We start from the raw sequence: 15,076 nt of genomic DNA on the forward strand, positions 1-15,076 counted from the left end.
ATATTCCTGGGACTCTAGAAGGCCATATACAAGTACAGGGCTGCATGACCAGGGCTGTGCACATGTCCATGAGAGATCTGAGAAAGTCCTAAGCTCTCAGGCTGGCTGATGTTGCGCCCTGGGTCAGCAGAAAGCAAAGGCCAAGGCAAAGTTGCGAAATGCCTGTCTGCACATTGATGGCATGCCTGACACTCCCAAAAATACCCCATCAAAGGCTAGGAAACTTACTGGTTCTGGGCATGTAAGGACTGGAGGAGAATGGAAACAAATAGGAAAAGAGATGCCCTGTTGCCAACTTCCCAGTCTCCCTCAGGGGGTCCTCACCCAGCACCTGCTGCGGAGTTTGGCGGGACCTGGCACTGGATACTGTGTAGCATTGAGTACTGGTGATTCAGTTTCAGTAACATCTTATCACTAACATGCTGGTCACTAAATAAGGTGGAAGGCCATGACAATTTCCTGGATAATTGAATTGAAATTACCTAAATGTCTGAAACTACAGCACTTTCTTGATTCGTTATGGTTGAGTCATTTCACTAGACAACGGACACCACCAAGAAATGACCTTAGGGTTTCTCTGCAGTGTTGCGGCACTCGTCCCCTATTATCGCTGTAACAAATTATCGCTAACCCAGTGCCTGCAAATAACACAAATTTAGTATCTCACAGTTCTGAACGTCAGAAGCCTGGAATGGGTCTCCCCGGGCTACAGTCAAGATGTCGGCAGGGCTTTTTTCCTTTGGGAAGGTCTATAGGAGGACCTGTTTCCTTGCCTTTCCCAGCTTCTAGGCAACCTGCGTTCCTTGGCTTGTGGATCTTTTCTCCACCTTGGAAGCCAGCAGTGTAACCTCTTCAAAACTTATCACTATGACCTTTCTATCTTCCTCTTTCTCTTATAAGGACTCTTGTGACCACATCAGGCCCACTCACATAATCTGGAATAATCTCCCATCTCAAAATCCTTAGCTTGATCACATCTACAAAGCCCCATTTGCCATGTAATGTAACATATACACATGTTCCAGGAATTAGAATACGGATGTCTTTGGGGGACTCTAATTCTGCGTGCTATAATCACATAGGGAAATAGTAGCCATATAATTACCAATTTCTGAGAGTGCACAGGGCTTCAGTGAGAATCCAGATACCACATTAGTCAGCACCTTTATACTGATGGGCGTTCCTCCTGGACTGTTCTTTAAAAGACAGGCGTTTCTAAATGTGAAGAAAAGAGGTTACTTCTCTTCCTAAACTGCAAGATGCATGTAGCAATCCTTTTTGCATTGAAATGACCCTTGGTCAATGGGAAATAAAGCAATCAGAGCAATGACTTGGATACTGAGTGTGTCTGGGGGTTTGTGTTTTTAATCAAAGAGACATTTTTCTGCTCTGCACAGGGAAGGTTAGGGTGAGAATGGGATGGGAGACATTTTTCAACCAAACCCTCACTTCCCCAAAATGGAAATTATTCTCCTTAGCAAAATGACACCAGAACCGAGTAAATAAATAAGCAGAGTGGTTAGGTCTAAAAGCCCTATTTGGTCTTCCATTGGGGGAAAAAGTTTACAAAGAGTACAATTAAATCTTAAAAGCACCATCAGAAAGAACAAACACTATGAATGTACTTACCGGTACGCTGCATTGTAAAATCTTTCAGTGGCATACGTGAAAAATTGGCAGTGAATGCTGTTGGTGCACATTTTTTGGCATTCTTCAACATTTTTTACCTTAGAGACATTAAAATTGACTCCTCTCATATCAATTCCTTTATGAATGTCTCGGTGGCAAGCTGTACAAATAAAATACACAGAGCAAATTTGGTCAGTTTGCTTATAGAAGTAGATCATCCGTTAGGCAGGGTAGTTTTGAAGGATTCTGTTTTTCACAACTGCTCTTTTAATTAGGGGATTTAGAATTTTCGTTACATCATGACATTATCAAACTCTACTTAAACACATTCCAATATGTTTTAGAGCACTAGCATGGAGAAGGAGTTACTTTGTTTCCAAAACTGTAAGGTATGTGTAACTATATAGGTAATATTTCACCCTGAAATTATCAATGAGCAATGGAAGACAGACAAATCTACAATAGTGAGGGTCCTGATGATTGTGCAAGGGATCTGCATTATTAAGCAAACTGATGTGCCCTCAATTTCTTGCACTGAGTGAAGGAGCTTCTCTATCTCTTTGCTTATTTCTCAGCTTTCACCTACTTCTGTCTGATTGTGAATTTCATTGTAGGTCCTGTCATTGACATCTATGTGTCAAATCATTATAAAAGGTGAAGAGTTTTGTATATTCATGATGAAACCATCTTTATTCTTGCTTTAAAATTTTGTTAAATTCCACTTTCAGTTGAAATGAAAAAATATAGGTAATTCTTTGGACAGATAGTGAACCAAATTTATGATTTAGGCTTTTTTTTTTTTTTTTTTTTAAGCACTCAGATTTGTTAGTTAGACCCTTGGATAAGGAAACCAGCAGTATAAACCATGATCAGCTGTACGTGATGTTCCACTCCTAAGAGGGTGAAAAAGTCATAAAGCTAGATTTAATGATGGTAATGACAGAAAATGTACAAACTAGTAGGAAAAACTACATATTGAGGTGGGCAGGGCGGTGGATAATTCACAGTGATTCATGCACATAGGAGTTTGTAGATTCTAGAAATGAAGTCTCTTTCCAATTCTGCTGTACATGAGAAAAAAAAAATCAGCTGAGTTGGGATAGGATACTTACAAACTAAAAACTTTTCTTTATGATCAGTGGAAAGCTATAAACCTATCTATAAATGTTTTAAACCAAAATTGGTCCCGAGTTTAGGGACTCTATGTCCTTGGGAGCAATTATTCACTTTAATTTGAGATACTCAGGGAGAGTTAGGAGGGAACATTAAATAAGTTCTGTAAGACTAAGTTTGAGAAAAAAATAACAATAACTAGGAGTATTGAGAAAAGCAAAATACTGTTCTTTAAATTTTACTATGATGGCATAATTAAAAATAATGCTTAATCGAATGATTTGCCCTAAGTTGTATTAAGATATGAATTTGATCTTATAACATAGGACATGTACTCGTCCTCAGGTAAACTACATATTGGCTAAGTCAGATCTCTATGTTCCTAACTAAGGACTGGTTCCTATACAAATGCATGCACAAAGCACACATATGTATTGAGGGAGTCGTGTTAATGGGGGAAGGGAGGATAGAAAACTTTAAAACACCTGAAATTTGGGCGCCTGGGTGGCTCAGTTGGTTAAGCGACTGCCTTCGGCTCAGGTCATGATCCTGGAGTCCCTGGATCGAGTCCCGCACCGGGCTCCCTGCTCGGCAGGGAGTCTGCTTCTCCCTCTGACCCTCCCCCCTCTCATGTGCTGTCTCTCTCTCTCTCTCTCAAATAAATAAATAAAATCTTAAAAATAAATAAATAAATAAAACACCTGAAATTTGAAACTACAAAATTAACTGTAAATAGTAAAGGTAAAATAGCAATGACATACAGTCACAACATGTTTATTTCAAGGTTCTGCCAGCCCATCAGTTGAGAATCTTTTCAGTACTTCTCGCTTTCAAATCAGTTATGTCAGAGAAATAGTTCATCTCCCTTAAATTAGGATAGGATTAGAAATTGTTTCCCAAGACATTAGTAGCAATAAGTGTCAGAATTTAAATTTCCTGGCCTCTTAGCCCTCACATTTTTTTCTAAGAAGTATGATTTTCATTAGCAAGATTTACAGAGCCCAGACCTTCAGTTTGGGGGCTTAATGAGGTTTCTTAACTTCTGCATTATTGACATTTGGGACCAGAAAATCTTTGTCATGGGGGCTTCCCTGTGCCTTGTGGAATGTTTAGCAGCATCTCTGACCTCTGTCTACCAGATGCCAGTAGCATTCCCCTGTGTTGTGACAACCAAAAATGTCTCCAGTCCTTGCCAGTTGTCCCCTGATGAAGGACAAAATCAGCCCTGGCTGAGAACCACGAGTGTGCAAATTATCTCAAGTAAAACAGGGATAGAGACGCCCTCTGTGTTCTCTTTAAGATTCTTATCTCAATCGGGGGTGGGAGAAGGGGGCAGCTATCATTTGCATGTGTATTCACTTTCTACAAATCTTACACTGTAGTGCTAACCTCATAAGCAATAGAGGTTCCTTGAGCTTGGAACTGATAAAGACGAGATGGAGGATACATCCAGTTAATCTCTGCTATCTTTCTGAGTGCTCCCTTCAAATGTCCACGGCAGTACAGAGCTTATGCAGAAGACATTTTAAGGTAAACCCATTATTTGCTCAGATTTAGCTCAGAAATCGACAACTTACCACTTATTTGATGACCACATTGCTTTAAGGAATGTCCGGAAATTGCATTTGTCCGTGACACTCTTGGCAGGATTCCTGCAGCACTGTCTTTCAAGAAGCAACCAAATCTGTTTTTAAAAGTACTTTCAGTTAGAAAGTAGAATAATAAACACACATTGAGGAGATGTCTAATGTTTTTTATACACTAATAAATATGGCAGAATAAGGAAAATAATAGAGCTTCTCTGATGCTTGCTGGAAAGAACACTCTTAGAGGAAATTCCATAAAATCTAACAGTCTTTGTAATACCTAACTTCAGCATTGTTTTTCTTTCTTAAAAAACACTTTTAAGTACAGAAAGTCAATCATATTAAAGAGGTAATGATTTTTCCCGTGTTCCTACAATTTGGGGAATTATGTTCTCACCTGGTGATTGTTTTTACTTAAGAAATTAAATCAGTCATGAGAGTTGGATCTATCTATGATGTTCAGCTTACTTACTAACTCCTTCTAGGTTCCCACTAATGGTAGACTTCATTCTGTCTTTAATGTCTATCCTAATGGCAATCTTTCACAAGGATTCTTGAACCTAACTCAACTTAAAGTTGATCCCTCTCACACAGAGTCTGGGTTTTCTGTACAAGTTTAACATGTAGAATCAGGGGGTGATGATCTAATTCCCAGTTTTTAAATTCAAATGGAGTTAAGATAAAAGAAAAGACCTATGGATATGGAAATGGGAACAACGAAGGAATGCTCATTCTGGATATTGATCAAAGTGAGAGAAAATTGTGATGAAACCATGGCTACACTCAGTCAACTTTATGACCTAATAAGATCTTCAATGGCTATTTTTTCAGGGCTCTTACTTTTCCAAAATGCCAGTTAATAATATATATTTGCATGTGCATGCACACGCACTTACATACACATGCACGCACGCACATGCACACACACACTAATCATACCACAGGTGCCCACTACAGGCCCATTCAGAACAGACCTTTCCCGAGGTCACAAGCTCTGGATCTTACTCAATAACATTCTCAACAAAATATTTGCCTTCCATTATACCTTCTTAGGACTGTGCCATCCACAAATACAATCCTGAGTCAGATAGTATGTTCCCTTGTTCAGGTGAAATATTCACCCGTTTTTAGACCCTTTCTTGAGACAATCACTCAACCCAGTGATTTTCAAGCATTCTTCCTGAGGCCTTGGATAGACACTGCCTAGTGTCTATGACTTTAGGTCAATGCAGCAACTGTTTGACATGCATATTGCCAGGCCCAAGACACTTTGGCTCAGTGGGCTGAACCATTTGGGTCTGAGGCTGTGGCCTAATCTGCTAATGTAAGAACCACTCCAGGTGATTCCAGTGAAGCTGGCCCTTGGACCTCATTTGAGAAACATAACCCTGCAATATCTACACCTTTTTGTACACAACTCGTTCTGTTTTGAAAAATTACTGGCTTCTCCAATAATGACGTACCAGCTTTTACCTTTTGCCTGTGTCATTAGTGGAACTTTCAGGAAGAAAACTGAAGAGCAAACACCTAGGATGGAACGTGCACATCATCTGACAGTGTTGGGCATTCGGGGTGTATGTGGCGGTTAGGTCCCCACCTCTGAAGAAGGTATTTTTATACAGTTGAGTCAGGCATCCTATGATACAATAATTGAAAAAAAAAACATTAATTTGGAATGAATGCAAATAATTATTTTGATAGAACTATATTTGTGTTCTGAACCTTCTTATTTCCTCCACTAAACACCCAAAGAGCTTTACAACAGGACTTTAACTATAGAGGTAGAATGAAACATATTGAGGTGACTATTTGAACAAGGCATAATGTTATTTAAAGTCATTCTATGGATACTTCTACATAAAAAAACTTGGTTGATTTTTACGAAATCATAGGATAATTTGCACATAAATTATCCACAAAAAAAACACAGTTCTAGCTTGGTTTCTCCCTGTAGTCTAACACGCTACGAAAATACCATGACTTAAAAATAACAGGCAGGGAGGCACCTCGGTGGCTCACTTGGTTGAGCATCTGCCTTTGGTTCAGGTCATGATCTCAGGATCCTGAGATTGAGCCCTACAGCCAGCTCCCTGCTCAGCAGGGAGTCTGCTTCTCCCTCTCCCTCTGCCCCTCTCCTCTCCTCCACCCCTACTTGTGCTCTCTCTTTCTCTCAAATAAATAAATAAAATATTTAAAAAAAAATAATACCCAGGGCGCCTGGGTGGCTTAGTCAATTAAGCGCCCAACTCTTGATCTCAGCTCAGGTCTTGATCTTAGGGTCATGAGTTCAAGTCCCACATTGGGCTCCATGCTGGGTGTGTAGCCTACTTATAAAGTAAAATAATATAAAATAAAATAAAATAAAATAAAAGGCTTCTAGTTATGGAATAAATAAGTCATGGGCATAAAAGGCACAGCATAGGGACTATAGTCAATGATACTGTTACAGTGTTGTGTGGTGACATATGGTAGCTAGACTTGTGGTGTGGAGAATAGAATGTACAGAGAGGTTGAATCACTATGTTGTACACCTAGAACTATTATAACATTATTTGTCAACTATAGTCAAATAAACACATTAAAAAAAATGTAGGATCTCTTTCTCAAAACCTTTTCATAACAAATAGCTCTGTAAGGGGAGTTAGAGGCAGACTTCAGTATATGCCTCTGACTTTTTTGTTTTGTTTTGATCTGTTTTTACGGAAAGAAGTTAAGTAACTGAGTCTCAGGGCAATACAGACTTGCGCAAGACCCACATGCCTAGTGAATGTACTAGGAGAGAAACCTAGCTCTTTTCATTCCTAATCCTGTTCCCTTTTCTAGTGTGCGATGTCAAATATTGTTCCTCATCTCAGTTTAATTTAAACAAACCAAGACTTATTGGGTACTTATTGGGATCAGTACGTTTATTTGCTCGGTTTCTACAAGAAAATGCAAATGCATGCATATGCTAAATTGAAAATCCATTTGGAACTATTTGCTGTTTGGAATTGTTCACAGTTCTAAAGTACCCTGCATCCCACATATTATTAGAGTATTAAGTGCTACCTTTACCGTTCTACTGTTTCATATATTAAAAGTAAACTTTAATACATGAATTTGAGTTTACCTTGAAAGACCCGCTTTAAAGTCAGCTTAATAAGCTTTTTCAACTCAGGCAGCGCATTTATCTGTCTGTCAACTGTCTGTTAACCACAGGAAATTCCAATGACAGCTTTGTCCATCCCTAGGACGTCTATTTTTGTATTGCCCTTCGGGGAATGGGCAGCTTAGACACATGTTTCATTAAGCACTGAAGATTAGAATTTCCTCTGCACTATCCTACCCCTCTGAGGATTCTAGCCATGAGCTCTATTAGGATGACCTAACCCAGCAAGATCGATTTTCTTCCTCTCGGAGGTGTGGCTAAGATGATTAACCCTTCGGTAAGTTTCATTTTTAGAAAAAGCAGATATCCCTTCAGGTGGAAGCTTATGGGAATACAAATTGCCAGGTGTATAGGCCTAGATTTCAGATACACACAGAACCCTGAATAGCTGGTCCAGTGACAACGCTAAGTGCAAAGTGACCTGTGTTTTAAATAGTTGGTGTATTTGGCTGATTCCTAGTTACCAAGCAGCCATCCTCCCCCATTCCAGTGCACAAACATGAGTACAAACAATACCCTGTGCTAGCCTGGGAGTTCCCATTCTGCAGCTAAGCCTTTGTGAACTGCCATGTGACTTGGCTGATAGAATGGGGCAACTGAAACACACCAACTTTGGAACAGGCTGGGAGGAAAGTTCTAATAGGTGTTCTTGCTTATCCTCATAAGTTGGAAATGATGATGATAATGGTGGTGACAATAATGAGGATAGGCTTGTTCGTATTGTATTTTAGAGTGTTTTAAAGCACTGTTACATTAAGTTATCCCATAACATAAAATAACGTCACACTGTCTCGTGTGTCCATGGACTTTGGGCAGGTTATTTGGTCTTGTTAAAAAAAAAAAAAACTACATAATCGATAAGGAGAAGAAAACACTACATTTAAAAAAAAAATGGGCAAAGGATATGAAAAGGTAATTTACAAAAGAAACACAAGCAAATAGTAAGTATAAGAAAAAATGTATAAGTACAGTCAAGTTAAAACAGCTGATGCCATTTTACTCACCAGATTAGCAAAAATTTTTAATTATCTAAGTTACCAATGTTGATGTACTGATTTTGCTGCAAATGATAAAAAACCTAGTTCAATGTGACTTAGTATAAATGAAATGTATTGGTTCAGAGGCCAAAGTCCATGGCAGATTTGGCTTCAGGAATCACTGGACAGGGTACTGGGCTGATCCCATCAAGATTGAATTTGTCTTCATCCCTTTGCTCTGTTACTGTTGCTCTCAGGATCCACAGAGTGGCAAGGTGCCAGAAGCTCAGGGCTTTGCGTTCTCCAATAGTTCAAGTCAATTGGAAATAATAGTAAGAAGAAGAGTCTTATTTCTAGAAGTATAAGCAAAGGTCTCGTTGCAGACCTTTGGCTCTGATCGGGTCACTGTAGCCAGCAGGATGTGTGCCCCTATTTACTGCTTGGGTCACAACCTCAGAGACCCAAACTTGGAGGCAGCAGTTTCCCAGAAACAAATTAGGATACAGTTTCCAGAAAGGTGAATATATATCAAGTCATATAGACAACTACTGGAGTTGGCCTAAGTGGGATAAATGATCATTCTTATCTGCTGGTGGAGAGGGTTAACTGGAGAATCACCTTTTTGAAAGATAATTTCATGATGTACATCACAAAACCTTCCAAAATATTCACACCTTTCTAACATTTTTATTTCCAAAATTTTATTCTACAGAAGTAACTGAATGTGTGTATAAGAATGTGTATACAAAAATACCATGACTAGGGAAGATTACTAAGCTCCAAAAAAATATGATATGTATAAAAAGACAGCTATAAATGGGAAACATAAGTTATAAACAAAGTATCTATAATTAATAACATCTTTGTTAAATGTGTAAATAGACATGTGTAGAAAAATTTCTGAAAGACCAAAGAAAATTTTTAACAGTGGCCATTTCTGTGTTTTAAGACCACAGATAATAGGCAGTTTCTCATTTTCTGCTTACCTGCACCTCTAATTTTCCTAGGATGATCATAATTTTTTTTTTTCCCAAAAAGATAAAACTGAAGTGGCCATGGTCTATGGCATCTCTGGCTTCTACTCCTCAGCATTCAATGGATTTAATGATCATGGCTCAAAAAAGCAATTAGACATGGGGGGGATTTTGGTTTAGGAGGGGAAAAACAGCTTCTTCCTGAAGAAATTATATCTCTTTACAAATGTAACCCTTATCCAAAAGGTGTTTATCTTAGCCATACATCTGAGAGGTAGGTAAATAACCATTATGGTATGGCCGTGTTAAGTCAACACAGACTCAGAATCTACCCATAATGGTGGCTCAGAGAAAACTCCATTCCAGAACGATTGATGAAAAACAGTGTCCAGAATCATCTTTAGTCCCTGAAAACTTAGTGGAATGGCTAGAGAGAGAAATACGTTCAAAACCTGGTGTTGAAATCAAAACTATTCAAATGGATGATTTACTAATTTAAATTTAAGCCAAATACTTTCATTTCTGAAGCAGTTCCCCAGTGGCCTAAAAGAGTAAAAATACGTACCCGGTACCTATTACAACACTTGGGTTGGATCCAGACACTCTAAAATGTCTACACTGAATATTCAGATAAAGTTGATTTTTAAAATATATTGATAATAAAAATAGACGGCTCAGTGTTTAAGATCTTTTTCGTAGAGAGTCATGTGCTAACAGCAGTTTCTGCCCACACATGCCCAAAGACGTTCTCACTTCCGGGCTCCCCCACCCTGGTATGTCTCGGGCAACACATCTGAGAAGTGGCAGTTGCCCCTGGATAGTAAAAGGATTTGTGTCCTGACTTCTTGGGTCTGCCTCCTTCCCAAAGCTGTTCAATAGTTTTCTCCAGGGCTGGCATGTCTTGTTAACTATTTCTCTCCCACACACAACTTTAGATCTTAGAGACAATCCACTCACCACAGGAAACGGTAGCAAAGAAGCAAGTGAGATAAGCTGCTTGCCTGAATGAAATCATCCTAAAAGAGAAAGCAACACACGCGTGATCCTGCTGGTAACAGATCATATTTAACATGAACCTTCATTTAAGGTGATAGTGATCTTCTTATAAATGTCTGCATTGCAAGTCTAAGCACATAATTACCAGCACAGGGAACAAGAGCTTTCTGTATATTTTATGCTGGAGACTTGGCACAAGATACAAACTGAGATCTCTAGACTACTGTTGTGTTCCTTGCTCACTTGCCACCGATATTGTTGATAATTATGGAAAGGGAACTGGTAGAGGGGAATTAAACGGCTGTGAAACCTCTTGACTTGAACAAAAAGAAACTGATTGTAAATAATGGCAATAAATAATGGCAAATAATAATGGTTAGGGTCCAGAATCCCTAAGAAAAGCTCTCAAAATACTAATGCCCATTGAAAAATTTTAAAGCAGTCAATATTCTCTTTGATTTTAAAATATCTTACGCTAAAAGATTTCATATAGAAGAATATCAGTTTCTTCTACACTCTATAAATACACCAGAAATTAGAACATATACTGATAGCTTCTTCTCAAAGTAGAATTATGCTTAATTAAAAAAAAAACTATTTGGAAGCAATCAGAATAATAGAAATTCTCTACCTGAGAGCCCAATGGCTTCTCTGGCTCTGGAGGTGAGGGTGTCTCTCGCCACTTAAAAATGGATGGTCCTCCAGCTCTCCTAACAGGGCACTGCACGCAGTATTTGCTTGGCTCTGATATTGACTTTGGTTTTCTGCCAACAGTTTCAACTTTTTGTCCTGTCAACATATTCTATGAAGGTCCCATTCCTGTGTTCAGCTATTTAATATATTAACTATTTCATTTTAGGGCCCCACAATGCATGCCCAGATTTCCATTTTTAAAAATGTGCATAGCATTCCCCGTTATTTGGAGTCATGCAGCTTAAATCCCATTTAACTATGAAATTTCCCATTGCAATTACCTGGATGACAACTGAATGAGGGATGGGTATGGGTAGTTCCTTCTGGAAGGATCTTTTGACTAATGATATCTATGCTTTTCCACATCCTCATCAAAGAAGCATGTAACACTGAAGTTTTGAGTATGGAAGGGAATTGGAGGATGATTAGGTCCTTCTCTCACCCAGTTTAGGAAATTATATATAGCAGGAGTTGACAAACCACAGTTCACAGACCAAACCTGGCCCAGTGCCTGTTTGTGTAAATAAAGTTTTATTGGAACACAGCCATGCCCATTCATTCATGTAATTGTCTATACTTGCTTTCATTCTACAACTACCGAGTTAAGGAGTTGTGACAGACAGTATGGCCTACAAAGCAGAAAAGGTTTACTATCTGGTGCTTTTCAGATGAAGTAAGCTGAAATCTGCTATATAACACTCTTAGCAGTCAGGATGCCTCATCTGGAAAAAAATATACTGGTTTTCCTAGAAATCTGTTCCTGCCCAGGGAGTTCTATTTATTTTTATTTTTAATAAAAAGTCTCCTTGGGCGCCTGGGTGGCTCAGTCGTTAAGTGTCTGCCTTCGGCTCAGGTCATGATCCCGGAGTCCCGGGATCGAGTCCCACATCGGGCTCCCTGCTCAGCGGGAAGCCTGCTTCTCCCTCTCCCACTCCCCCGGCTTGTGTTCCTGCTCTCGCTGTGTCTCTCTCTGTCAAATAAATAAAATCTTTAAAAAAAATAAAAAAATAAAAAAATAAAAAGTCTCCTTATATACTAAAATATATCTTCTTGCAACTACTTTAATAATTTAAAATTTATTTATTTATTTATTTATTTATTTATTTATTTATTTATTTATTTATTTTTAGCCTGTGTGTGGAGCAGGGTGAGTGCGGGGGCAGAGGGAGAAGGAGAGAGAGAATCTTTAAGCAGGCTCCAAGCTCAGCACAGAGCCCAATGCGGGGCTCGATCTCACGACCCTGAGATCATGACCTGAGCCAAAATCAAGAGTCAGCTGAACCATCCAGGTACCCCCTTCTTGCAACTTCTATCCTTCAGTCCTAGATTTACTTACTAGATCCATACAAAATAATTTATTCTCTTTTTTTGTGTGCTTTTTAAACTATTTAAAGACCATATTCACTTGTCCACTAAATCTCCTTTGTTTTCTAATCCTCAAAATTATAGTACATCATTCTGCTTAGTAAATTAGATTTTTAGGGAGTTGATTCTTATATAAATATTTTATGCATATTGCTGCAATGCAGAACCGTGTTTATTAAAAATGTAGTATAATGTTGCCAGTAAAATATTTTCTGGCTGTAATGAAGTAGCATATTTCAAATATGCATGCTGTGCCACCTTGTAGATTCAACGTATCAACTAGTACACCAGCAGTCAACAAAAAGAATCCTCTGCCTTGTGCAATATAAAAGAATTTAAGTGTGGGATCTCATCTGTTACCAGCCTCAACAGAAAAAACAATGAGTGGAATGAAGCTACCTTGCCTCCAAAGCACAGCAAAAACCCTTGAGGTTGTTTCCCTAAAAAGTGAGATTATAGATTTTAACCTTTTTACATACTTCTGTGTTCCATTTGAACTTCTCTTACAGCAAAACATAAGTTATGTTCTAGTAATACAACAAAACTAACAGTTTCTTTTTAGAAGAGCCAAATCAGAAATAAGTTGAAAAGAGGCAATGGTAGGCAGAATTATAAAATGTTCCCTAAGATTTCCCGGTCTAATCCCCGGGACTGAATGTATGATGAGATGCCTTGTCTGTCCATGATCATGCTGTGTTACGTGACAGAAACAATTTTGCAGGTGCAATTAGGATTGCTAAAGAGTTGATTTTGAGCTAATCAAAATGGAGATGATGTGGGGGCCTAATCCCATCATGGGGGCTCTTTGAAAGCATGGTTTTCTTCTGCTGTTAGCCTAAGGAGAAGGCAGAACCCAGGTGTGAAAGGGGAGTAGTTGGCTTTGACATGGATGAGGACCTGCAGCAAAGCCCTGAGAGTGGCCTCTGATGCTTCCAACAAACTGAATGAGCTTGGATGAGGATTCTTCCCATGACACCCACCCTTTGATTTGGGGTTTGTGAGATATCAAAAAGGGAACCTGGCTAAGCCCACCTACTGACCCACAGAAAGGATAAATTAGGGTTGTTTTAAACTGTTAAGATTGCAGTCAGTTGTTACAGTGAAAGAACACTAATATAGAAACTTTATTATCTGAAGTGACAGTGGCCTGGAGAGAGAGGGTTTGGAGCTGGACACTTCTGGGGGGAGGGAGTGGAGGAGTCCCTAGTGGAAGACAGGGGCCTTGGGTGGGAGAGTGGGCTGGCGGCAGGGTGGTGATCTGCCATGGGAGCTTTCAGAGAACCTGTGGGGTTTTTTTGTGTTTGTTTGTCTGTTTGTTTTTAAAAGGCCTGAGTCTCTAATGAAGCTGCTGTGTGTCCAGGAGATGGGGTGACCGGGAAGGAGATAGATGGACAAAAGCTACACTGTGCTGCTCATTAGGAAAAGAATCTCAGTTCACTGAGAAAAGTCTTTGGTGCTTGCATCTTTGACTCTTGAAAGATTTCTGCTCTCTGCATCTCTACAGCATTAAATGTCCCTGCGAAGGGTCACACTTTAGGCTCTGCTCTTCCCAGTGGACCTCAGTGAGAACTAAGGTATCTTATATATATAACACCACTATTATAAATACATACATAAATAAAATATATATTAATATATAATATATATTATATAAAATAGAATAAATTACAAAATAAATATTGTAGCAGAACAGCTGTAGTAGGGTAACAGCTATAAGGGGAGTGTAGAATAGACTATTTGTAAGGGATCAAAAAGAGGAAAGAGGGCAGTAGGAAACACGAGATGCCATTGTTAAACATCTCATTTAAAAAGGCATCTTCCATCCCTCCTGCCTCTACTATGCTTTATTTTTCTTCACAGCACCTACCACTATCTGACATTGTGTTCCCTATTTGCTCATTTTTATATTGTTTTTCTGCTGCATGCTAGCCCTCACACCTTGCTGATAGGCTTGGGTCTCTAGCCCCAGAGCCCTGAGTAGTACTTGGCAAACATTTATTGAAGGAAAGAGTGAAATGATGAATAAATACATAAATAAGTAAGAAATTAAATTTTCTTAAAAGAAGGAAGGAAGGATGGATGGAAGGACAGAAGGGGAAGGAAGGAAAGAAAGAAAGAGAGAGAAAGAGAGAAGAAAGGAAGGAAGAGAGAGAAAGAAAGAAAGAGAGAAACAGAGAGAAACAGAGAAAGAGAGAAGGAAGGAAGGAAGGAGGAAGGGAGGGAGGGAGGGATGGGAGAAGGGAGGAAGGAAGGAAAGAAGGAAGACAGCAAGATATTGAGGACAGGATGGTCCTTTACCCACAGTTGTGGACCATCTAAGTCACGTATGAAAGTCACTGTCACTCTTATAAGTGAGGATGAGCCGCCAGTCATAGATAACACTGACAGCAATTACTGGACTAATGGCCAGACTGGCCTTAATCCCATGAATATCCTCTGTGGGGAGCAGATGTCCTCTTGAGGTTCCATCTAATTGGTCAATAGGAGACACTGCAGTCCTTGGCTTTCATAAACAACATTGTTTCCGGTGAGAAGGAATCAGCCCTGGATACAACATCAAGCATTACTGATGGAGTAACAATCAATGATTGAGGC

General features: G+C 39.2%; 1 protein-coding gene across 5 annotated transcripts in view; it reads right to left on the reverse strand.

The window, feature by feature from the left end:
• Window positions 1–15,076, reverse strand: part of KLKB1 (kallikrein B1) — a 35,934-nt gene that overhangs the window by 10,654 nt on the left and 10,204 nt on the right. Inside the window, exons 1-6 of one of the 5 annotated variants that reach the window (XM_036112398.2) lie at window positions 14,780–15,007; window positions 10,385–10,443; window positions 5,802–5,964; window positions 4,320–4,426; window positions 1,630–1,789; window positions 1,106–1,215 (exon numbers count right to left, since the gene is read on the reverse strand). In XM_036112398.2, coding sequence (XP_035968291.1) covers window positions 1,106–1,215; window positions 1,630–1,789; window positions 4,320–4,426; window positions 5,802–5,964; window positions 10,385–10,443; window positions 14,780–14,796 — 616 coding nt within the window. In that variant the 5' untranslated portion in view covers window positions 14,797–15,007. Of the gene's footprint in view, window positions 1–1,105; window positions 1,216–1,629; window positions 1,790–4,319; window positions 4,427–5,801; window positions 5,965–6,536; window positions 6,644–10,384; window positions 10,444–11,054; window positions 11,366–14,779; window positions 15,008–15,076 lie in introns of those variants that run through there. The other 4 variants (XM_036112400.2, XM_078069750.1, XM_078069751.1 and 1 more) reach the window with 4 other exon arrangements.

The sequence above is a fragment of the Halichoerus grypus genome, chromosome 3 (genome assembly GCF_964656455.1).
Source record: "Halichoerus grypus chromosome 3, mHalGry1.hap1.1, whole genome shotgun sequence".
Classification (NCBI taxonomy): Eukaryota; Metazoa; Chordata; class Mammalia; order Carnivora; family Phocidae; genus Halichoerus; species Halichoerus grypus.